The sequence below is a fragment of the Mirounga leonina genome, unplaced genomic scaffold (assembly GCF_011800145.1).
Source record: "Mirounga leonina isolate KUSES-001 unplaced genomic scaffold, KU_Mleo_1.0 Mir_180, whole genome shotgun sequence".
NCBI classification, from domain to species: domain Eukaryota; kingdom Metazoa; phylum Chordata; class Mammalia; order Carnivora; family Phocidae; genus Mirounga; species Mirounga leonina.
Genome location: NW_023270469.1, coordinates 25991920 through 26016874, shown reverse-complemented (window position 1 = coordinate 26016874; position 24955 = coordinate 25991920). Strand labels below are relative to the sequence as shown.

The following is a 24955-nucleotide window of genomic DNA, read 5'->3' as shown; positions in this document are numbered from 1 at the left end:
CCTGCACCCGCGCGTTGGCGGCCGCGACGCCGAGGCCCGGCTTCCCGCCTGCGCGTCTGTCTCGCTCACATCACCCTCGGTGAGTCGGCGGCGCCCGCGGCCCCTCTCCCCCTCTCCGCCTCTGCCCCTCCGCGGCGGCTGCGGCCAGCCCCCCACCCGGCGCCGCCGCCTCGCGGGCCCTGAGGCTCGCCAGCCGCGAGCCCCCTCGCTCGGGCCCCGTTTTGCTTACGAGGGCGGCGCCCCCTCCCTGCTTCCCAGCCAGACTCGGGGCCCCCCGGGTGTCGTGGTGGGGGAGGCGCGGACAGCACGGCTTCTCTGTTAGGGCGACAGGCGCCGGGGGGCCCCCCTCCCGCCGCCGGGAGTGTCGCCCGCACCCGCCCCGCGCGCTCCCCCCGCCTCTCGGAGCTCCCCCCGACCAGGTGGCGGCGCGCGCCTTTTAGGGGTGCGCGGTCGTGCAATTGGTGGATTTTTTTAACCCGTTTTGGAAGCGGGGGGAGCGCGGCGAGGGGGGCGGCGAGAGCGTTCCTGCCTCCCGGCAGCTCCGCCTGCCTGGCTCCTGGCTCTCCCGCCGCTTCGCTCCTCGCCTCCCGCGCTCCTCTCCCGGCCGGGCCGAGCGCGCTCCCCGACGCCGCAGCGCGGACATGAAGGTGCTGGGACACAAGATCGAACTGCTGACAGGTACCGCCGGCCCTGCCCCGCGGCCGCCCGCTACTTTCCGAGTTGGAGCGGGAGCCCGCGCGCCAGCCGGGGTTGGGGGCGGCTCGCGTTCGAGCCGGAGGACGGGGTGCGGGTGGCGGCGGATTCCGAGCTTGTGCGTCGTCTGTCCGGTGCGGAGCCCGGCCGCGGGAGAGGACGTGGGGCTGTGCTCCGCCTGGCGCTGCGCCAGTCCACCGGGCCGGCGTCCCGCAGGCGGGAGCGCGCGTCAGGGGAGCGGCCCCTTGGGCTCTCCGACTAGCCGAGCTCTAGTGAGGTCACCGAAAGGGAGCTCAGAGCCCCGGCCTTCCAATCAGTGTCCCCTATAGAGGAGCTCTCCGGGCTCCCACCAGGACCCCCGCCAAAGGCCTCTTAGTTCCTGCTCCCCGCGACAATCTGAGCGCCTCTCCCTGGCAAGAGAAGTTTCTTTCTGGGAGTAGAGGCCAAGTGGTCTGGGAAGTGGGAAACCAGATGGGACCCAGCTGACGGGGACCCTCAGCCTTGGGGCCCCGCTGGAGACCACCTCCAGGTTGCTGTGGCTGGAGGTCAACAGAGGACACTGGGTATGCCCAGAAGTGGAGGCGGGAAAGAGAGCAGGGACAGGGGAGCTGGCATCTGGGAGGTGGGAGAGCTCTCTCAGGCATGAGGTCGTGGAGAGACTCAGGCAGGAGGAAGGGGGCTAGAAAGGGAAACATCCTGGACCGCCGGCCCCCCAGTCGCAGGGCCTGGACGGGGGACGTGCTCAATCAGTGTGCACTGGGTGGAAACGCGGAGTCCTGAACCTGTCCTCTGGCACCTGGAAGGCTTTGGTTCTTAACCTCCAGGACCGAAACTGTCTGGTGCGAGAGAAGGGAACGCGGGAACCCTGTTACAGGGAAGGGGGCAGCAGTGTGGGGTGCACTCAGGAAACAGGTTGGAGTCGGAATCAGGGTGCTGGAGGGGAGTAGAGAGATTTGAGCGCAGGGCTGTGTTTGAACTGGACCCTACAAGACAGAATTTCTATTACTGGAGAGAGAGGTGGCATTCCAGGCTGCCGATGGAGGGACCTGCTGATACATAGGCCCTGGGAGTGATGCGGGGGCTGGAGGGCCCTGAGCAGGGAGGAACAAGGTCTGCTGGGGTTTCAGGCTGTGAGAGCTAACTCACCTGCAGCTCGTGACAGGCTCACAAACAAGGGAAGGGCTGGAAAATCTGCCCAGGTGCTCAGCGGGGCCACATCTGAACCCCCCCTAGCTGGGGCGGGGGGGAGGGGCTGGCCCACCCTCCCCTCCCTGGCCAGCTTTTCCTTGTAGAGCTCCCTTGAGGCAGGCCCGCCCACAGGACTTCAAAGGGAACGCACAGTCCGCTACACTCGTGTATACCCTTGAGGGAAGTTTTTACAAGCCCATGGGTGTTTAGAGCCCTACATGGAAGGCAGAACTTCTGGATCCTCCCCTTCTCCTCTTTGGCCCCAGAAAGGGCCTGGAGGAAGAATGCTCTCGGGAGGCATGTGTGGGGGCTGCAGTTGGCATCCAGCTTTGGGGTCCCCAGCGCAGTGTGCGGTTATCTCCTGAGTACTGGGGTTAGGGCCCCTCCTCATCAGCCAGGCTCGCCCCGTTCTGGCAGACTCTTTAAGTCCCACCCCCCGACCCCACCCTGGCCAGCCAGCTGGAACAGGATCCCCTCGGGCACTGTCGTGGGTCGCAGGCCCCCCTTGCACCTCTCATCAGGCCTTGGGAGCCAGTGTATCCCTTCAGTCTCTGTCTTTGTGGTCTTTGCGGCCATACCCCCCCCAACTCCTTCCTGTCCTCTTCTTTGTCCCACAGACAAGGGTTCAAATCCCAACCCCATTGCTGGCCAGCTGTGTGATTTCAGACAGCTTGCTTAGCCTCTGACTTCAGTTTTCTCATCTTAGAGATGGAACTGTTGACCCCTCCCTCTGAGAGTCGGCCTGAGGCTCACTGAGGTAGCACAGGTGAGGGGCCTGGCCCTGGGGGGGCACCTCTTGGGCTTCATCTTCCTTTTGGTTCCTTGATCCTGGCTGTTCCTGTAATGGAGAACCCCCCCTCCCCTGGCTGGTTGGCCGCTAGGAAGTTTGGATCTGTCCCTACCCCACCTTACCCTGGTTCACAGGCACCTGTGAGATGTTGACCCCTCTCTGCCGTTGGATGGTGAGCAGGTCAAGGCCAGCATGGTGCCCCGTTTATTGTGGTGGCATACAGCAAGTGCTCCATAATTGTCGACTGAGCCCAGGTGCAGGCGCACATAGCCCGCCCATCCCATGCATCTCCAGGGTAATTTCTTAGAGACCTTAATGCCCTGCCCCCCATGTCAGCATTAGGGAATTGTTTCATTAAACCTGTTTGCTGAATTCCTATTTCTCCAGCTGTTGATAGTTTTCACATTCTCCCTGTTTGTTATCATGCCCATTTCCCGGTTAGGTCAGTCCCTTCTCCATACAGCTGGGAAGCGGTGGAGCTCAGCTTCAGACCTGAGTCCTGAGCCCTGAGTCCTGAGTCATCCTTGTGTGTTCAGACTCCCTGGCTTCGGGCCAGTCTTTGAGCTGCTCTACACTTTTCCCATCTGTAAAATGGGACCATCATGGTGCCTAGCTGGTTGTGTTCTTCAGCGAGCTGTGAGAGCGTGCATGAATGTTGAGTGCAGTGTCCGGCAGGCGGTCAGCAAATGGCAGTTGGAGGCCTGATGTCCCCGAGCTGCTCCTCAGTGTCCTAGGATCTCTTCTTCTGGAATGTTCCCGTTCCTTCTCTGGCTTCTCCACACAACCCAGATCTCCCTGAGATTTGCCCTGGGGGGACTCTGCTGAGACCTCAGGTTCCTGCCACGTGGGACGAACTGGGGCACAGTATCTGGAGTTACATCACAGCTCTGACATCAGGTGCGGAAAGCCAGGTGCCCCTCACCTGTGGCGCTGGGAGGATGTCCATAAGTTGTCGTGCCCAGTCTGAGCAGGTCTTTTTGTTGCAGAGAGAAGTGGTGGGTGGTAGGGGCCGTTCTTGGAAGTCTCGCGGGTGACTGATGCACATGGTGGCCACCATTCTCCAGACGCCCTCCGTGTCTTGAAGTGTAGGAAGGGCAGGAATTTGGTGACCAGAGGATGTCGTGTCAGGGTCTCCTCTCTTTTTCTCAGCTCCTCAGAAAACTCTTAATGTCTCTGAGCCTCATTCTCCTGATCAGCAAAATGGGTATAAGCGCCCTCCTTCACTGAGCACTGTGAGAAGGAGCCCGGTACGCTGCCATGCCCGCACACAAGCTTGCTACCGTCCTCAGAGGACAGACTCTTGGTGCCCTTTGTAGCTGGGCCCTTTTTTCTTTCGTAGTGTGGTGTGGGGAAGTGGGACATCAGTCTGCTCGCACACAGGAAGGTGATGGCTTGTGTGCATTTTACTCAATATGCCCCCCAAGGTGGTTTGGAGTCCAGAGAGAGCTCTAACGTGGCAGATTTGGGGCTCTGGTATGGTCCCTTGGGAGCCTTGATATTGGATGCTGGAAATGGTTTAAAAATACCCAAAATTTAATCACTCGATGTGCGATTAACAAGCTAAACTTTTGCCTGTTCTGTCATTTGGATGCATGGAATATGTAGTCCCACACAATTTCATAGACTACCTTTAAATAGTGTTTGATTCTTGGCAGGTGTGTTGACCCACATTTTACATGTGGGGGAAAATGAGAAGCATAGATTTATCCCAGGAGGCTGAAAATAGGATCCCCAAACCTCATCTCCAGCTCATCCGTTTCAGCAAACTTCACTGCTTCTCCGGGGGGGCTGCAATGTGGGTGCCAGGGACAGGCAGACGGGAAAGGAGGCTAGTCTGCAGGAGGGAGAGACTTCAGAGTCGGCCCAGGGCCCCAGTGAGGGTGGGGGGGTGTGCGGAGACAAGCGCAGGGTAAACGCTGCAACTTTTATGAAGGGCACGTTGGCAAGGATGTATCAGAAGTTTAAAAATATGTGTGATCTGTGACTCAGTTGAATTTTTAGGAACAAATAAAGATGTGTGCAGAGGTGTTTGTTCAAGGATGTTTATCCTGTAGTTGTTTATAGAAGAAGAAGAAAAACTGGAACAATGTAAATGCCCAACAGCAGAGGAGGTTAAATGAATGCAAGCGCTATCATACCAGGGAACCCCAGCAGCTGCAAATTATGCTACCAAAAGTGATTTGGCCGCCTGAACAGACGTTCCCTTACATATCTAATAACAATAACAACAACAACTTGTATGGCATTTGCCATGTGCCAGGCATAGCCCAGAGCACTTTCTATATATTAACTCATCATCCTAACAACCCTATGAGGGATACGCTCTTATTTTGTTCTTTTTATAGATAAGGCCACTGAGGCACAGAGAAGTTAGGTAACTTTCTGAAGGTCACACAGAAGGTGGTTAGCTGGAATTTGAACCAGGATATCTGGCCCCACAGTCCAAAAATATGTTTCGAAACAGTGTGTTTTTTTGTTTTTAGAAAAATCCTTTTTCAGCATGTTGATCAACAGTGAAAAATGATGAAAGAGCGTAAGTAAAAATGTTAACGGTGGTTTCCTCTGGGGAGTAGGGATTATATGCGCTTTTTACTTCTTTTCGCTCTTCTGTGTCTGACTTCTCTCAGTGAATGTGTGTTACATGAAACTCAAATTCTATTTTTAAAAACTAAAAATGAACAAATGCAGAGGGGAAAGTGCTAAGTGCTGGGATTCTGATGAAATCAACCCCGTGGGAACTCTGAGGAAGAGCTGAAGCCCAGTGCTATGGAGGGGGTGTGTTCTTGGAAAACTGGAGGGCGGAGCAGTCCTTCAAGGTGGATATTGAAGTCGGTTTTCCGTAAGTGTAGGGAGGAGGAAGCACCCGGGGGCACAGTGAACACGTAAGGACTGCAAGACCATGACGGTGCTAGGCTAAGTAACAGCCCCCGAAGATACTCAGATCCTAACCCCTAGATCCTATGAATGTTACCTTATAGGACAAGAGACTTTGCAGGTGTGAATAAGTTAAGGCACCTGAGATAGGGTCCACCTGGCTAATCCAGGAGAATGACCCCAAGTGCAACCATAGGTAGCCTGACGAGGGCAAGGCAGAGGGAGATTGGACCACAGGGCACGGAAGAAGGTGACGGGACGGACGCCTGCAGCAAGATTCTTCCCTTGCACGCTGCTGGCCTTGAAGGTGGAGGATGGGCCGTCAGTCAAGCAACGCAAGGAACAGGGCTCTAGAAGCTGGAAAAGGCAGGAAAATAGATTCTCCCTTAGAACCTCCAGGGGAAGAATGGTCCTGCCAACAGCCTTGATTTCCGCGGAGTTTGGATTTCTGACCTCCGGAACGATAAGACAATAAATAGGTGTTGTGTGAAGCCACCGAGGTGGTGGTGACCGGCTAGAGCAGCCCCGGGAACCCAGGTCCGGGGTGTGTGCAGAGCGGACTCGGGGCCTGTGCGGAGGCTCTGACAGCACAAGGTGGTAGACAGACCGTGGGGCTGGGGTCGGGAAGGCTGCTGCTGGTCAGCCCTGGCCGTGCGAGCTCAGGCTGAGCCGGGCGCAGCCGGCGGGGTGGGCCGCGAGAGCGGCGCGATGCTGTTCTGTAAGCAGAAGAGCATCACGGGAGCCTTGCCGCGAACCTGGTCCCTGCGTGGTGACAGAGCTCTCGTTGCAATCATCCTCGAGGGCTCGAAACTCCAGACCACAGATGAAATGCACACGCCAGCCAGAGCGATCGTACATCTTAAGCCCCAGAACAAAATACCTTTGAGGACCTACCTCTTCAGTCCACCTTTTGGGAGAGGCGTGGCAGGGCGGGTGCTGCGGACCTGGCAATGCACCCTGTCTTCAGCAGCTGTGATGGGGGCACCCCAGCCTCCCAGGGGGACTATTTCCGGCCCGTCGTCTCCGTAGACGTAGCCGTGCCTGCAGCTGTGGTTCTCCCGGCCCAGAGCATATGGATTGGGAATAGAGCAGGGGGGATGTCTCCCAAACGGAAACCAGGTGCCACTATGAGTAGGAGGGACCTGGGTGCGGGGTCCCCACACGGCCCCTTCTGGAGACATTGCGTCTGAGGCAGGAAGACTCCGGGAGTCGCGTGGAGTGAGTCCTTCTCTGCTAGGTGAATGCTGTTCCTGAAAACACTAATGCATGACGGCTTCCGGTGGAAAAATGCCCAGTAAGAAAGCTTCTTACTCTGTCTTTAATTCAGACCATATTGCAGACCCCTGAGCTGGATGAGGATTGTTGCCTTAGCTTACCTCTTAAAATCTTGCATGAAGATCCAAGACAAGTGTATCTTTGTTTCTGGGAAACTTGCCAAATGAAGCAGATACACAGCTGAATTCAAGCACCAGTGTTAAAGAAGCTTGAGAATCTGTGGCCAAAAAAAAACCCGGGCTTTTTAGCTAATTAAGGTAGGTCATGTTTACCCATATCAGCACAGTTGCTGTGAGCCAGTGAGGGGTGGGAGAGAAGGGGCTGGCTCACTTGCTGAAGAGCAAACGGGGAGGACTGCTTCACGGATTATGCTGCCCACAGGAGAGAGGAAGCTGCAAGTTCTGGTTGAGCCCTAGCATTCCCCTGGTTTCCCTTGGGCAAACCCTTTCCTTTCCCTTTGCTTTCCGCTCCTTCAGCAGGTTAGGGTGGGCCTCCAAGAAAAATGCCCCACATTAGTTTCAACAGAATGGGACAGAAAACCCAAGATAACAATAGAGTAAACAAGATAAAAGTGTATTTTCCTCTTTTGTAAATAGCATCAGAATATCTTCATAACTTCAATATCTCCATCTGGAATCATGGCTTCATGATTTTCAGGTACCCAGACTCCTTAGTATCCTTCCCCAGGGTCCAAAATGGCTGTTGAAGCTCCCACCATCACATCTATATTCCAGCCTGCAGGAAGAAAGATGGACTGAAGAATGGCATGTCTCCTCCCTTTAAATCACATGCTTCCATTTACATCTTATTGGCAGACTGTTGTCATGGGGTCATAAATAAGTTTTATTCCCATGATCCGCCTGCCCATCTAAAATGTAGGGATGTAGGGGCTCCTGGCTCAGTCAGTAGAGCATGCAACTCTTGATATCAGGGTCATGAGTTCAAGCCCCAGGATGGGTGTAGAGCATACTTTAGATGAATGAATGAATGAATGAATGAATGAATACCAAGTTTAAAAAATAAAAAAGGAGGGCACCTGGGTGGCTCAGATGGTTAAGCATCTGCCTTCGGCTCAGGTCATGATCTCAGGGTCCTGGGATCGAGTCCCGCATTGGGCTCCCTGTTCTGCGGGGAGCCTGCTTCTCCCTCTGCCTTTCTCTCTCGCTCTGTCTCTCATGAATTAAAAAAATATATATATTTAAAAAATAAAATAAAATAATAAAAAAGGAAAGTGTAGGGATCTCTTCTTAAGGAAGAAGGGGAGAACAGATATTGGTGGACAATTAGTCTCTGCCACAGTGGGACTCTTACTGGTTTCCTACAGCAGCTGCCCACATGGACTGTGTTAGTGAGATTCTAGTTCCATCTCTCCTTGGTCCTGGTCTGGGGTTGGAGGTTTATCATGTCTGTGTGTAATCCCTGGAGCCATGTTGTGGACAAAAACCAGAGCTTCCACACTGGTGCTAAGCCTCAGTGGAAAGAAATTTTATGAAAGAGCTCTGTATGTCACCTCTGAGATGCATATCTTTTTCATACTTGAACGTCTAAAATGCAGTCTGTGCTGGTGAGGTGGGCTTAGCGGCGGTCATTGCTGCCTGGCGCACCTCGGGGTTCTCTGCCGGGATGGAGATCCTGGAGGTGATAGCGGAGCCCGGATTTCAGATGCTGAAGGCAGAGTGGGGACTGCAGGGAAAAGCAACAACTTGGAGACAGAGCGATTCAGGGGCGTCGGACTCTGAATGTAGAGAAGTTTTAGGAAGACCTTAAAGAATTTATTTCATGTGTATGTTCCTTTTTAATTTACAAGAGTGATAGATGCTTTTAAAAATCTGGGTCTAGGGGCACCTGGGTGACTGTTAAGCGTCCAATTTGATTTCGGCTCAGGTCATGACTCAGGTTCCTGAGATCAAGCCCTGCGTCAGGCTCCATGCCGGCCATGGAGCCTGCTTAAGATTCCCTCTCTCTCTCTGCCCTTCCCCACCTCTCTCCCCGTCTCTTAAAAAAAAAAAAGTCTCAGGGTCATGAGTTCAAACCCCATGTTGGGTGTGGAACCTACTTTAAAAAAAAATTTAGGGCGCCTGGGTGGCTCAGTTGGTTAAGCGACTGCCTTTGGCTCAGGTCATGATCCTGGAGTCCCTGGATTGAGTCCCGCATCGGGCTCCCTGCTGGCAGGGAGCCTGCTTCTCCCTCTGACCCTCCCCCCTCTCATGTGCTCTCTCTCTCATTCTCTCTCTCTCAAATAAATAAATAAAATCTTAAAAAAAAAAATTTAAAAATTTCTTTTTTTTTTTTTAAAGATTTTATTTATTTGACAGAGAGAGGACACAGTGAGAGAGGGAACACAAGAAGGGGGAGTGGGAGAGGGAGAAGCAGGTTTCCTGTGGAGCAGGGAGCCCGATGCAGGGGTCGATCCCAGGACCCTGAGATCATGACCTGAGCTGAAGGCAGATGCCCAATGACTGAGCCACCCAGGTGCCCCCAAAATTAAAAATTTCTTAAAAAAAAAAAAAACTGTGGTGTTGAATTGGAATTAAAGGTCTCAGTATAAATTTCAGATTTATGCACACGTACTCAGATGGATGTAGAAGTGTGTGTTAGTATACTTACATACATATCCTAACTCTGCCTGTTGAGACCGCCTAGAACAATGGCACCCCAGCTGCAATGAGCATCCCTAGTGCCCAGATCTTGGTTTCTAAACAACATCCTGCAATACAAGGAGACTGGGCTCTCTGGAGAAGTGGTTGATTACAGGATTCAGGCAGAGAAAATGCGAAATGAGTTTCAAACATCATAAGGGACTAGGAAATTAGAAACTACTCAAAAAGTAATGGGTGTGTAGTAAAAGAACCCAACTCGGAGGAACCCCGCCATGGCCCAACCTGACGCGGTTTAAACAATGAAATAATGATAGCAATGTATTATAACCCATGGAATAGAATAACTATCCAGGAGTCCATACTGATGTAAACAAGTAATTGAATAAATAAGTAAATGTAGGAAAAAGGACAGCTTTTTCTAATAGGAGAACTCCAATTAATAAGTGTAGAAGGAATGATAGAAATAGAAAAGTGTCGTTAAGAAAACACGACAGTAAAACCGTAGGCAGGAATCGCCCATGGTTGCTACAATTAATGCGGGAAAGTATGATGAGAAACAGGAGGCCGCATAGTCTCAAAGTATCTTCCCACAAGATGCTGATTAAGTACAAAGAGAAAATAGTAACTTTAGAGAAACCTGCAGATACCTGAATCAGGCGATCAAGGTCAGCATCCGCAGCAGTAAAACAGACTGACATCACCTACTTACTAATGGAATGCAGGGAAAAGGGCACCTGGTGTCTGTTCTGTTCTTGCCCAAAGTGCATAACCTCGGTCTGAGCCTAGGGAGACAACAGACAGACCCAAACTGAGGGGCATTCTGCAGATGTAACCGATCAGTAGTTCTCAGAAGTGTCAACATCATGAAAGACTGAAGAACTGTCTCTGACTCCATGACAACTATATGCAACATAGATCCTGGATTGGGACATAATTGGGAAGACTGGTGAAATTCATATAAGGTCTGTAGATGACTTCACAACCTCGTATCAGTGTTTTATTGTTTCTTCTAGTGTTACGGTCTTGTGGCATGGTAACATTAGGGGAAGCTGGGTGAGGGGTGTGGGGGGAATTTCTGTGCTTTGTTTTTCCTTCAGTTTCTCTAGAGAGTTGAAATTGTTTCAAGATAAAAAGTTAAAAGGGGGGATGGGTTATGTCTTAATTGACAGTGCTTTTTTCTCTTCTGTCAGTACATAAAATGTTAGTGTGGGTTACATTCAGTGGTATCTTAGATATGATAAAATCTGCCGTGTAGAATAAAAATCGCCTCTCTACCCTTCCAAACCATATCCTTCCCTAGAGACAAGCACTGTTCAGCTCCCCTCAATCATATGAGGACTTTTTTTTTTAGATTTTATTTATTTATTTATTTGAGGTAAAGAGAATGAGAGCACAAGTGGGGAGAAGGGGCAGAGGGGGAGGGAGAAGCAGGCTCTCCACTGAGCAGGGAGCCCCCTTGGGGCTCGATCCCAGGACCCTGGGATCATGACCTTAGCTGAAGGCAGACACTTAACTGACTGAGCCACCCAGGCGCCCCTGACTTTTTTTTTTTAATTTGCAAATATATGTACCTGTGGTGCACATGTGTTTTGCTTAAATGGGTTTGTTTATACTTAATATTCTGTGATATCCCCTTTTATCTTAACTGCATATTTTTAAAAAGATTTTACTTATTTATTTGACAGAGAGACAGGGAATACGAGCAGGGGGAGTGGGAGAGGGAGAAGCAGGCTTCCCGCGGAGCAGGGAGCCCGATGCGGGGCTCGATCCCAGGACCCTGAGATCATGACCTGAGCCGAAGGCAGTCACTCAACCAACTGAGCCACCCAGGCGCCCCTTAACTGCATATTTTAGAATGCTTTCCCTATTTCAGTGGAAATACGGAAATATCTCATATTTTAAATGGCTTATGGTGCTCCAGGTGTAGATGTCCCATTCTCCTGACATTCATTTAGGTCGTTTCCACTTTTTTTTTTTTTTACTATTCCAAACAGTGCATCCTTGCACCCACTGCCTCATAGTGTATCCTGTGATTGGGATAAATACCTAAAGGCCGACTTGCAGAGTTGACAGTTACTTGCATTTTTATAAACTACCAAGTTCCGCTCCCAATAAAGTTGAGCCCTCTGCAATCCAACCAAGAGTATATAAATCCAACCTCAGGGTATATAAAACTCTGTGCTGTTTCCCCACAACCTCACAAACACTGAATGGTTTCAATACTTTGAGTCTAAAGTGAAGAATCATTCATCTCATTCAACAAAAACGTATCAAGTACCAGCAGAAAAGATTAATGATTGGTTTTGGTGTCATGTAAGGAATATGATGGGGAAAGGCATTCCCGGTGGAGGGAGCGGTAGGAGTGAAGGCGCCTGCTTCCTGTGGGTAGAATGTGCCCCCCGGCTCAGCTGGGATCCTCAGCTATGAGTGTCAGCATCCACATATGGCTGCCTTAAGCCCAGCGGAATGTGCTGGAAGGATGAGAGTGTGTGTTGTCAGGGAGGGAGTAACTGGGGGGCAATGGAAATTCATAGGCCCAAATCAAGGAGAAAACAGGAGAACTGGTCTAGTTCAGGCTGGGCATAAATCAAGGGGCCATAACTAGAGAGAAGACCTAGAAGCCTAGGCCAGCAAAAAGTGCCATCTATCCCCTGTACCCTCCTATCGGCGTCTACCAAGGGAGGCGGAATATACCCAGAGTGGGGATTTAAGAGCACGGACTGTGGGTTCCCTTCCTGGGTCAGCCACAGGGGGACCTGCACCAGTCACTCCCACCTTGTGCCTTCCTTTTTTCCTCATCCATGAAACGGGGATGCTGAAGGAGGGTGCTGTCCCAGGCTTCTCTTCTGTCCCTCTTCTCTTACAGTCCAGTTTCTTCCTGCCCCACAAGGTCTGGTTCACCTGTATGCTTTCTCCCATGTATACGAACCTCACTCTCTTTCTGTCTTACCTTTCTTCGGCTTCGGTCCCTGTGTGGCTTGGAGGGACAGTGATGGGTGTTCTGGGCTGGAGAGCTATTCTTCATGGTGCAACCCTGTCCCCACATGGGCTCCTGGGCACTAACCACTGGTAGGGCTCTCCAGTTGCTGAGACGACAAAGCTCCCCACAGTACATTTCCAAACATCCTCCTCCACTGTCTGAGCAGGGTTTCCACTCAGCAGTTGCTTTATATATACATATATATATATATATATATATATATATATATATATATATAAATGTGGGGGGGGGGACAGAGGGAGAGAGAGAATCTTAAGCAGGCTCCATGCCCGAGGTGGGGCTCGATCTCACAACCCTGAGATCATGACCTGAGCCAAGATCAAGAATCAGACGCTTAACCCACTGAGCTACCCAGGTGCCCCAATCACTTATACTTTTAGCCCTAACTCATCTGAGGGTTTACAGGGCCCAGCCCTCAGCATAGAATCCTATTTGAAGAAGCACAAACTAGGAACCAAAAGTAATTTAAAAGAAACACAACTCCTCTTAAAGAATCACCCATATTCACGCTGCTCAGGAGCCCTTGTCCCCACTCCCAGATCTCCTCCATACTGTGACAGGTATCTGTCACGTAAAGAGGCCGTGTTTCCCTCTATTGCAAACATCAGTGTAGTCTCCCTGCCAATAGGTAGGGATCCCTTCTTGAGCAGGAAAAGAGCTCCAGAGTTGCCTGAAGTCTGCAGAGGAGGTAAAGGAAGCCCCTAATCACCTATGTTAAATTCTTTTTGTCTCACCCAAATGGGTACCAAAATCTTCCATTGAAAAAGCATTTTTCCACCCATTATCTCTGATGCACTTCTGAGGCGGGCAGAGGAATGCTCAGGTTCCCATTTTGCAGATAAGCATCCTTTCAGTGATTTGCCCAAAATAAGGCTAGGCAGTGAATGACACAGAAGAAATACTGGCCAGGGTTCCAAGGACTCCAGGCCTAAGCACCGAGAAAGTGAGAAAGCCGAGGGCTGGAATAATCCCAGGCTTGTTTGGATCTAACTCACTAGGTTGCCTTTAGGAAGCAGGGATCAGAGGGAAGAAAAAAGGGTGGTGAGAGGAGCCATCACTGTTGGCTTCCCAGACCCCTGGGGTCACGCGCCTCCCCCCCCCAACCTGAGCCATGGCTTCCTTGCAGGAGGTTGATAGGAATCTCTCCCCCACCCCCCAGCTTTACTGAGATAGAATTGCTATTTAACATTATGTACATTTAAGGTGTACGATGTGTTGATTTCATAAGAAATCTCATTTTCCTTTAACTTAGCATCTAGCTGCTTTTTTTTTTTTTAAACCATAACTTTCTTCGGAAGAACCTTCTATGCCATCGCCCTGTGGGAATGTCTCTGTTCTGCAGCCCCACATCACCACCTGGTGGGCCCTGGGCGGCCTTGTATTTTCCTTGGGTTGCGACATTTCTAGCTCCCGGGATTACAGGGTTTTTCTCCAGCCCCCTTCCCCACCGCCCCCTCGATCACGGGCCATCTGTCCCTACACTGCCCACTCTCAGCCCTTTTAATAGCACTATCCTTGGGGAGGATGGTTTCATAACAGGCCTGGATGAGGGGAGGGACACCCCAGTGCTGCCAAGGTGCTTAATCGAGTTGGTTATTTAGGGAAACTGGCAGCTAAAAAAAGTCCTAATGGGAGAAGAGTTTTCCAAGGTGGGGGCCCTTAGTTCAGCTCCCCACGCGGGGGGATGGATGAGTGTGCATGCATCAGAAAGGATGGAAGAGAAAGGGGGGAGGGGAGAGGATGCCTTTCTAAAAATACAGCCCATCCGCACTGTGTTAGCTGGTTTCCCCGGAAACCACTGGGAAGAGCGCGCTCCAGCACCGCGTGGAGGTGCGGGGACCTGGGGGCCTGAGTGGGCAGGGACCTCCCTGCCTGGCCTCCTCGTGCCGGGGATGAGGCTCTCCCAAGGGGGCTCTGCAGCTCGCCGTTAGCCGTCCATGAGGCCTGGGTGACCGGCAGCTCCCAGCCCAACCTCAGCCCATCTAAACCCCAAACTAGACTCAGGTGGGGACCCCCATGTAATCTGGAGGCACCATCTTCCTAATATTCTGGAGGACTGATGCTTCCTGCTTCTAACAGGAGGGAAGGAAGCCCAGGGAACGTCTGGAGCCGCACCCTGGTGTCCTGACAGTCGGCCACAGAAATAGACTCCATCGGAGACCCTGTGCTCTTGGGTCCCAGGCGCTCACTGCACCAACTCTGCTGTCACTGGGCCTTCCACAGGGAGAAGGGACGGGCAGGGGCGGGATGGGCTGGGCTGCGCCTTCTGACCAACCAGCTGTTGGGGATTGTCAGCCTTTCGGGGCAGAAGGGAAAGTCCGAGGGCTTCCCCCTTGAGAAGACAAAAATAGAATTGAGGGAGGATGAGCAAATGGGAGGAAGGCTAGGAATCCAACCTTCCAGGGCGGGCGGCTTTGGTGCTAAGGAATGAGCACTGGACCAAAGTAGGAATCCAAAGACCCCATTTCCAGGCCTGGCCCCATCTGGGCATGCCCCAGAACCTCTTGGTTTCCTCATCTCGCTTCCCTCGAGGGTGAAGTTAAATAGCGCAAGGAAGTACTTCATGATCCGTGAAGTGCTTGCAAAAAGGAACTGATCGTGATCTTCACAGGGTCTCTAAAAAATGCTGATTTTTCTACATTTCAGATTGTGGACCCCTGTTTTCAGTCCTCCACCCAGGAAGGATGCCTGTAAACTTCATGATGTTCATCCTTCCAGGCTTGTCTGTGGGGGCTCTTCCTATTTTGTAATCTCGATGATCCTGTATGTTTTATAACTTCTTCCATGTGTTAGGACACAAGCATTTCCCCCATGTTATTACATAATCATTCACAAGCGATTGACCCAGTTTGGTGCCTTCTTCATGGACATTTAGCTTTTTCTAGTTTATTATTTTTATTAGAGAAGGCACTGCAGTGAGCATTCTTACAGATAAATCGTGAGGTGCCCTCTCCGGTTTCCTCTTCGAGAGGAAGAAATCCTCTTCCAGAGAGAGGGTTGCTGAGTCCAAGACGATGAACCTTTTAACTCACTGTAATTCATTCTACAAAACTGCCCTCCAGAAAGGCGCAGCCGTTTATGCACCCGCAAGCAGGACGAGAGAAGTACAGCCTTCCGTGCATCATGACCAGCACTGCCAAGTCCATGGGCAAAATATATATATACATACCTTGTTTTAATTTGAATTTTTTTGACTTCTTGTGAGCTTTAATATTTTCTCGTGTATTTACTGGTCAGTTTTAATCCTTTTACGGATTTCCAGGTCACCTCCTTGGCTAGTTTTTCTCTTGGTGCCTTCTAATCTATGCTGTCATTAAATCCAAGCTCGGATGGCAGCGCCGGGCTCCACAGATCGTCTCTGCCTCCCTCGCCCCCACCACGGGCTCCTCCAAATAGACACACCCAGGCGTGCATGCATACACACGTGCACGTATAACCCTTTCCTGAGCTTCAGACTGAAGGCTCAGAGTCTCCCAGGGACACCCAGCCATTAGGGCCTGGGCCCTGGCGTCTGGTGGCCGTGGGTTGACCTCAGGTCATCCGTCCCTGCTGCTGGCTGGTTTAGACCAGCACCCCCTCCTTCAACATCACTGTACACTCTGCTTGCCCCACTCCCAGGGCCATCCCCAGCCAGGCTTTTCCTCCCAGGCCCCAGGACAGCCCTTGGTTCTGTTCCTCCCTGTGCCCTCCAGGACCCCACTGTCCACTTCCAACCACCGGGGGCTTCTGTCTGCTTCTGCACCTGCATTTGGCTTCCCCACACTCATCCTTCTGCATCTCAATGAATGCAGAGCTTTCCTTGAAATTGTTTTAAGAATCATCCTGTGGTGCTTTTTCTCTTTTTTCTTTCTCAACACGTTTTAACTTTTGAGAGCAAATACTATAATGACCTCCCCTGAGCTAACAGGTGGATCTTGCAGATGAAGCCTCGCTGCCCCTGCGAAGCCCGGCGCTGGGGGTGCACTTAGGGATGCGGTTGGGGGGATGGAGTGGTGGGTGGGTCCCATGTGCCCCTGCCCGGCCTGGGCTTGTGCTGTCGTCCTCCCCCGGGGAGATTTGGCAGCAGGGCCCAACTCTCGTCCCCCCTCCCTCCCTAGGCCTCCTGCTCCACGACGTGACCATGGCCGGGCTGCAGGAGCTGCGATTCCCGGAGGAGAAGCCCCTGCTCCGGGGCCAGGAGGCCGCCGAGCTGGTGAGTCGCTCCTTCGCGGTCCCGGGGCGGAGGGCGCCACCTCGTGGCCAAGAAGGAAACCGCGTGCCTTCCCTCCAGCCTCGCCGAGCCTCCGTGGGGAGCGGCGCCGGGAGGCCTCCCAACACCCTGAGACCCAGCCCACCGCGCCGTGGCTTTGGCTGTCTTCGAGGCTGGGAGGCTCTTTAGGAGAGTTATTCCCATTTCAGTGAGGAGAAAACAGGCGCAGAAAGCTAAGTCGCTTGGCCAAGGTCGCAGAGCTACTCATGGTTCTGGGAGGCCCTGGAGCCCCAAGATGGTAGCCACTGCGCAGTGGCAGGGCCTTTCCTCATCCGCTGCCTTCTCTGTCTTTCCTCACAAGTCTCTGAGGGCCGAGGGCAGGCATGACCCACAGTGCCATCAGGAGCAGTGGGACTGTTTTGTCCCAGAGGGTTCCCTCCTGGGCACCGAGGGTTAGATTCCAGAGTTGTTTCTACCCCACATTTTCTTGTGGTGGTGATGCCTGGAGCAGCCTCCCTTTCCCTCCCTGCAAGGAAAAGCAATGGGTCCACTGCTCGGAGAATCCTTGAGTGCCGGGACCCCGGGTCTCTGCTGGTTGTGCCGCCCAGCCCTCATTTTACAGGTGGGGAAGCCAGGAGCCCAGTCCCGAAACTTCGGCGCACTGGTGTCTGCCATGCCCTCTCGGCCTCCAGCCAGGAGCTGAGTGTCTTGTGTTGGGACAGAGTGGCCGGCTGGGCTCCAGGGGCCCAGCCACACCAGGCTGGCGGTCCTGCCCCTTATCTTCAAGTCAGAACCTTGGGTTAACGGACAAGACCTGAGCATGTGGGGGCAGCCCCCAGGAATGGTCAGGGGGCGACTGGTGAAAACTGTTCCAAGGCCCCCCATCTCCTGTCATGGAGCCTCCCCAGGGCCCTCCTTACTCTACAGCCTTTTAAAATACATCATGTCCCTTTCTGCTTAAAGCTGGCCTGTGGCTGCCACCTGGGTCGAGCTACAACCACAGTCCTTCTCAGGCCCAGGAGCAGGGCTGCGCCCCACCCCCAGCCTCCTCTCCTGCCCAGGGCCCCCTGCTCTTCCTGGAACCAGCCGGTCATGTTCCAGCTGCTGCTTCCCCCCGGGATGCCTAGCTCCAAACTTTTCCTCGCTTTATCCAGGCTCTGACCCAGTGCCCCCTCCTCAGAGAGGCCTAGTCCGACACCGAGTCAGATCCTGACACCCGAACAGAGATGCTGTCCGTTTCATTCCCGGTCTCCCCAGGGCCTAGCCGAGCCTTGCACCCCGAATGCTCTCAGTGAAGAGGGTTGGGTCATCCCAGATTGTGAGGCGTCTTGGAAGAAGGAAGTTTCCCAGAACTTTCTGAAAAAGTCCCTCCTCCCCACAACCACCCCCCATTTCGAGGCAAGCAGAGACCAGCCTCCTTGCGAGTCTTGGTAGGGGGTAGACAGTGCCCTTGGGGACCCCTGCACCCCGCCACAAGGGCTGAGGTGTGGGGGGTAGGGAGCAGCTGCCCTGAGGTGCTGCGTGCAGGTAACAGGTGTCTGTGGGCGGCACAGAGATCTGAGGGCACCCTGGCCTCCCGCAACCTTACCTGGCTCTCCCACCACTCACCTCCATGGGGCACCCCAAGAGATGCCCCCACGCCCCCTCCCTGCCAGCCTGGCTCAGTCCTTACTGCCCCTCCCACCCTGACTTGGTGAGCGTGGCCCCTCTGGCCAGCAGCCTGGCTCTGCCTTCTGTCTGCGGCATTCGGTGTGCCCCACTTCATCCCACCTGGACCCGGGCCGGGGTTTGCCACCGTGACGTGCCCGCCCTGCGAGGGGCCTGCGGTTCAGCCCTGAGCCGCCCCCCGCCCCCCCGCCGCTGTTTCTCTCCTCTCTCGGCTCCACACACCCCATGCCCAAGACCTGGTCACATGTGCATTAACAGCCCCATCCCCAGCTCCCAGCATGGCCATGGCAGACTCTCATGACCTCACTCTGCCTTCCAGAGCCATCCGCACGCTCTCTCTCTCTCTCTCTCTCTCTCTCTCTCTCTCTCCCGCCCGTTCCCCAAGTCTCCTTTTCTAGCTGCAGTGCAGGAAGGTGTCTGGCCCCTCACTTCTTAAAGCTTCTGCGGTCTGCTGGATGCAAATTCTTTGAGTCCAGTGGGGAGCGCATAGTTCCACCTGCTCACCCACCATCACGCTCACCATTTCAGGCTTGCTTGCTTGTGAAGACTTGGACACCAGGCGTGTCCAGGGCTCCGTGGGGAATTGTTGCTCCTTCTGCCCATGCCCGTGCTTGCATCCCCATCCTCCGTGTCCCCCATCCTCCGAGGCCGCTCCTGGGCCTCCTGCCAACAGGGCCCTCTCTCCCACCCATCTGCCTCTGCGTCCGACTGTTCCTGCCCTTCTTCCAGGACCTCCTGGGGCTCTGGATTGGCTTCTATCATTCCTGCTGTTTCTTGGTTTGGGATCCTGCCCCTCCAAGGCTTTCCCATCTCCCGGGGACCCCTGGCCCGCTGAGAGCGCACAGCGCACCCCACCAATATCTGCCTCATCCTTTGTGTTGATTTTGTTTTTCACAAAACTGCTTCCTCCTCTGCACCCTTAGCGTCTCAAGTATAAAAATCTATCTCTTTCTCTGCCCTCTCGCTCGGGCACAATCTTTCTGTAAGAGGATTCATCAGGAACCAGCCTCGTCCCCTTCCCGGAGACCCCCATCCCCTCCCTGAGAGGTTCAGGAGGGGCCTGGCCACCTCCACGCTCTCCCCCCCACAAGGAGAACCCCCCCCCCAGGCCCTGGAGGAGCCAGAAGGTGAGGCCGGAGGACAGCCATTGTGTGTGAGAGAGCCCCAGCTGCAGGAAACCTGGCTTTCCTCTTCGGGTGGGAGACCCTCTTCAGCTGTCTCATTCTCTCCCCCGCCCCCACCGCCCTAACTGCCAGAAAGCAGGTGGTTGAACTTTTCCTTATTTTGAGAGTAAAACATCAGAATTGCTGGTTTTCACTCTTTTCCTTTCAACTCCCATGATTTGGGGTCATCTTCCGTCTTGTACATTAGCAGCGCCCCCCTTGTTTGGCTGTCCTCTGATGACATCCTGGTCCTAATCTGACTGTCTCATTTATCCGTGTATTTGTTCCGTAGAGCCGTAGGGAGCTTGGGCAGCATACAAAGTCAGGTACAGGAGTGTAAAGGACAGAACGACAGCTAACACCGCGCTTCTCTTTAATCCTCGAGGACATCGAGCTCCGAAGCTAGATGGCCTGCCCAGTTTGTCCCAGCCAAGCGGAGGGGAGGAGAGGTTTCTAGACAGACACACTAGAAAGCAAGGCAGAGGCCCAGGATATCTGCTCCCCTCTTGCCCCCATGAGGTTTCCTTCCCTAGACCAGACTTGCAGAGGACACACATATGGGGTTCTAGCCCCCCTCTTCCACTCCGCATTGCTGCTGCCTTGCAAACAGTGGGTGCTTCTGAGCTGAGTTCCCCTCATTTGCAAAGTCAGACTTGTTCATCCAGATCTGTCTGGGTTTGGGGAGCCCATTCCAGCCCAGGCTTTATGGTGAGAGCAGAGCCAGCCGTGGTCCCGCCCCCCCCGGCACTTGCAGCCCAGCGGGAAGGATGGGCACCAGCGACTCCCACGGTTCAGTGTCAGTGAGCCTGAAAGCAGGGGACCTCTGTGCTTGGAGAGCACAAAGCAGGCAGGTCTGGAAAGGCGGGAGCAGCAACAGATCCAGACAGAGCCTTTGTGCAGCTTGGAAAAGCCCCAAGTTCCTCCCTCGCTGCGTGGGTCCCCGCTTCCCCGTCCTACTGTGGGGTGGTTGTCCTGCCTACCTCTGCCCTCCTTCCCCAGCCTCCACCGCAGGGGTGCCCCAGCGGCCTGACCTTGAGAGAGAGAGAGAGCGCGTGTGTGTCTGTCGGCAGGGCAAAGTAACCCACGGGAAGGATTTGGCTTCAGAGATCCCACCACTTTCTAGCCATGGGACTCAGCCTCTCTAAGCCTCACCCTTCCCACCTGTAAGACGGACATCTTCCCATTTTAAATTTTAGGTAAGATTGATACGAGTAACTACTTGTAGGCTTATCCATCAGGCACCTAACTAACCCACTGCCTGGGAAGCCCTGGGTCGCCTTTGTTAATATTAAGATGGATTGAGGAGCACAGCAAGTGAGTCTGCTCCAGGCTGAGCCCCCCGGAGCCCCCTGGGCCGGCCAGGGCCTAACATGCTGCCCCTCTGTTTGCCTTCCCGCAGGAGAACTCTGACACCTTCCTCTTGGCCGTGGACACAGACTGGAAGGTAGGTCTCAGCTCAACCCCCCAAGGTAGGGGACTGCCAGCCCCCTGCCCCTGACCTTGTCCCAGCCCCTGCCCTTGCCCAGCCTCATCCCAAAGGAGGGTCACGACCCTTCTGTGCAGGCACCTCGCAGCCTCCAGGACCCCCCCTCCCCGCGCCCCATTCAGCGCAGCTTTCCCTGCCCCCTGCTCAGTGGAGACATGCGCTGCTTCCCTGAATGGGACTGAAGCAGGGGTGAGGCCTGGGGGAAGCGAAGATGGAGCTGGGATGCTGTCATCTGAATCAGCACTTTCCTCCAATGAGGAAAATCTCCAGTGAGGTTGGCGCTCTGAAATAGCTCCCGTTTCCACGGAAACTGTCACCGGGACAACTGTGTCCTCTTTAGTTTGATGCCAGGTTCCCTGTGAAAATCGAACTTGTTCTTTGTGTTTATTCCTCTGCCCTGGTGAGTTCGCTCACTTGACCAGCCATTTCTTCCCTCTGAGTCCCATTGTGGCCCTTTACATGTGGGCCTCAGAAAACATCTGAGGGCAGACACAGTGGGGAACCTCGGCGGCGTTCCAGAGCCTTGCTGGCCATCAAAAGCTGCTGAACAAAAGCAGACCCTTCTAGGGCCTTCCTCCTGGCTAGCTGGAATGCCCCGCCTGGGCCTGCCTTCCATTTGATTTGGTTCCGTCTCGGCGGAGCCCCATGACCGCCCCAACCTCTGGGTCTGGATGCCAGGGGAGTGAGATGCGAGAGGTGGGGTGGCCTGCAGGCTGCGGCAGGGACACGGATCCCAGGCCTGTGCATCAGGCCCCGGGTCACGTGTCCCTTCAAGGTGACCGGAGGAGGCTTTGGAGTAGCTCGTGTGCATGTACCCCGCTCCCCTGGGAGCACCGGTTCCAAACACAGAGGGCTCTGGAGCTGAGGACACCACGGGGCCTGGGGAACAAACAGGAGCCCAGGAGGAGGGAGAGGAGGGACGTGCCCGGGAGATGGCCCAGGCCCAACTAGGGATCAGTGCGGGCCCCTCAAGGGGGCCTTCTCGTCCTCGCAGCTCAAAGGAGGACAGGAACGTATGGACAGACGGCCCCTTTGCCCCAGGAGGGGGCTGGAGAAATAAAATCCCAGAGCAGCCAGCCCCTGCCTGACACCAGGTGGGACCCGCCAGACCAATGGTGCCGACTGCCAGGCCCCCAGAACACACCTGGGGGGATGAAAGGGGCGAGGGGAGTCGTGGGGTCCTTTGCCCCTGGGCCTGTGGGCCGGGCCCAGCCCAGGGTTGGGGTGGGACCCTTTGGGGAAGGGCAGCACGTATTACAAGGCACCTGCCCCTCTCCTCCTCTTACGCCTCCCAGAGGCTGCTGCCCCTTTTTTTTTTTTCTCTAGAAAAGCAGCTGAGAGGATGCATGACCCTTACCTGGGCCAAGGCCTGGCAGGGATTTTCTCCCCTTTCCTTCCTTGCCTCAGTGGACCCAGCCAGTGGGGGAGGCAAGACAAACAAGAGCCCGACAGACCTGGGTCTAGGGCCCGTCCCTGCCACTTGTGGGCCACGCGACCACCAGCACATGTCACTACCTTATTTGTACAGTGAGGACAGAGAGCTCGCACCTCCCCGGGTGTTTGTAGGGTTGGGAGTGATGCCCAAGGCCCAGCCCTCAGATCCCGAGCTCCCTGTGACTGTGGGCACCCGAGCGTGGAGTCAGGGGCAGGTGGCCTGTGTGTGGTTCCTGGTCCTGTGTGATGTTGGGCAGGTGACAGAACCTCTCTGTGCTTCATTTTCCTCGCCTGTAAAGTGGATGTTAAGAGGATAAAATAAGGTAACGTGTGGAAGGCATTTGAAAGAGGCTGGCAAGTGGCAGATAAGCTAATAAGCATTTGTTCCTCTTGATAATGTGCCCTCAGGCCCAGCGTGCTAAGGCGCTGGTAAGCTCCGTGTTTACTAGCTGAGAGGGACAGTCACTTCTCTGTGCTTTAGTTTTCTCATCCTTTTCCAGAGGTGTGAGGCCTCTGTGTTACCCTTGCAGCTACCTACGCCGATGACGCAGCTGTCCTCCCATTTACAGATGTGGAGGCCCAGAGAGGTTGACTGACTTGCCCAGGGTCACACAGCGGAGAAGTGGCAGAGATGGGACTGGGCCCACAGTTTGGCCGGCAGGACCTGAGCCTGCCTCGTCTGGCCACAATCCAGGGAAGGGAGCAACAGTGTGGAGAGACGCACAGACTGCCCCGTTTCTCCCGTCAGGGCCTGGGCAGCCTTGAGGTCGGGTCTGGAGCTCCGTCACGGAGGTCTGTCTTGTCTTCATAGCAACTCTCAGGAAGGCCCCACTGCTGTGTACGGTTGAGGAGGCTGAGGGCCAGAGAAATTACAAAGCCTTACCCGGGGCTGCTGGGCCAGTGGGGGGGGGGGGGGGGGGCGGGGACTCGGGGGGGGGGGGGGGGGGGGGGGGGGGGAGGTGAAAAGGGGGGGGGGGGGGGGGGGGGGGGGGGGGGGGGGGGGGGCAGGGACTTGAACTCGGGTCTGTGGATTTGAAGGAGTGAGCTGAGCAGAAATGGGGGCCGTGGCTGGGAGTGGGCAGTGTCCAGGGTTAGCTTCTCCCCTCAGAGCCCCTCAGAGGTCAGAGGTTGGACTGAGCACAAGGTTGGATGGTGACCGTGGAAGAGCAGGGGGTTCGCGGCAGGAAGAGTGGGAGGACAGCCCCTGCCCCCTTTGGGGAGCAGGTAGGAGGAGTCAGTGCACAGGGCAGGAGCCGGGCTGTACCAAAGTAGCTGTGGGCAACAGGGAGCATGGCCAGTCCGTGAGGGGCAGGGGGACCCCCCGTTCTGCACCCTGGCTGCCCCAGGGGAGCACAGAGTGCTGGGCCCCCAGAGCCAGAGGTCACAGAGGGGGCAGGGCAAGTTGTCGGTGCCCCCCAGGCGGAGGACGTGGCTGGGAATAGCACACATGGCAGGTGTTGACCAGGTCCCTGGGCACCCGGAGATGGGGTGGTGACCCCCTCCCCCCAGGGCTGCCAGCCAGCGTGCAGGGCTGGGGGGACAGGGGGGCCCGAGTGGCACGTTCCTTCCTGGAAGAGACAGAATGGGGACACAGGCGCCCAGCACCCTCCTGAGTTGCTCCTGCTTCCCTCAATCCTTGGACTCCCTCCTGGGCTCCCCTCCCTGACCTATTTCCTCTCCTCTTCTCTCCTCTGCCTCCTCCTCCCCAGTTTACTCTGCCTGTGGGTCTCTAGCCGTCTCCCCGCACAAGTCCTTGCTGTTCAGGAGGACGGCATGGGGCCTGCGGTGGCCCGTGCATCCTGCCCCCCACACTGGCTGGTCCCAGGACAGAGAGCTGGGGGGGCGGGGGTCTGCAGGAGGTGGGCAGGCTGACTCCCGTTCCTCCTCTGCCTTGGTGGCCTCTGGCGCTTGCTGTAGGATGGGGGTGGGGAGGGCACAGCTGGTGTGTGTGCCCCACGGTACCGCTGGCCCTGCCTTCGGCCCAGGCCCCCTGCCACCAGAGCCCCCATTTTAGCGCCGTGGGCAGGCTCCGGGCATGCCTGTGGGTGGAGTGGGGGCTGCCCTAGGGGAGGCCCTGGAGAGTGGAGAAGGAGCAGTCCCTGGAACAGGGTCAGGACAGAAGGTTGCCCCAGACAGTCACTCCCCCATCCCTTCAAGGTTACGTGATCCAGACCTTCCTAAGGTGGAGGCTGGGCTTCGGGCCCTCTCAGGCCCTCCCTACTTCCCAGGGAGGGGGTCAAGGGCTGAGCCCGTCTGGGGCGTGCCGGTGTGCGTGTCCGTGAGCGGCCCCTGCGTACCTGACACAGGTCACACCCGCATGGGGAGCTTCTTGTCTCGGCTTCCCAGGCCCCGCGTGCAGCTGCGGCTGTTGGGGGGGGGGGGTGCCTGTGTGCTGGGGCGGCCGGGATGCAGGGCCTGGGGACCAGCAAGGATGCTGTGTTGCCGGGGGTGGGGAGTGGGGGGCGGGGGGACCTCAGAAGCCAATGAGAGCCAGGTTCGCCTCCCACCCGCCAATCTGGAAGCGGGGGCTCGGGGAGAGCGAGTGGCTGCGCAGAAACCCCGCGGGGAGGCGGGGCCGGCCCGGGCCGCCGGGC

At 55.2% G+C, this 24955-nt stretch overlaps 1 protein-coding gene across 5 annotated transcripts in view; it reads left to right on the top strand.

Annotated features, from left to right (window-relative positions):
- The window catches only part of NDRG4 (NDRG family member 4), a 37633-nt gene continuing 12678 nt past the window's right edge, over positions 1-24955 (top strand). For 2 of the 5 annotated variants that reach the window (XM_035025084.1, XM_035025082.1), the window contains exons 1-3: positions 540-678; positions 16519-16613; positions 20841-20885. In XM_035025084.1, coding sequence (XP_034880975.1) covers positions 642-678; positions 16519-16613; positions 20841-20885 — 177 coding nt within the window. In that variant the 5' untranslated portion in view covers positions 540-641. Of the gene's footprint in view, positions 80-539; positions 679-6872; positions 7078-16518; positions 16614-20840; positions 20886-24955 lie in introns of those variants that run through there. The other 3 variants (XM_035025086.1, XM_035025087.1, XM_035025085.1) reach the window with 3 other exon arrangements.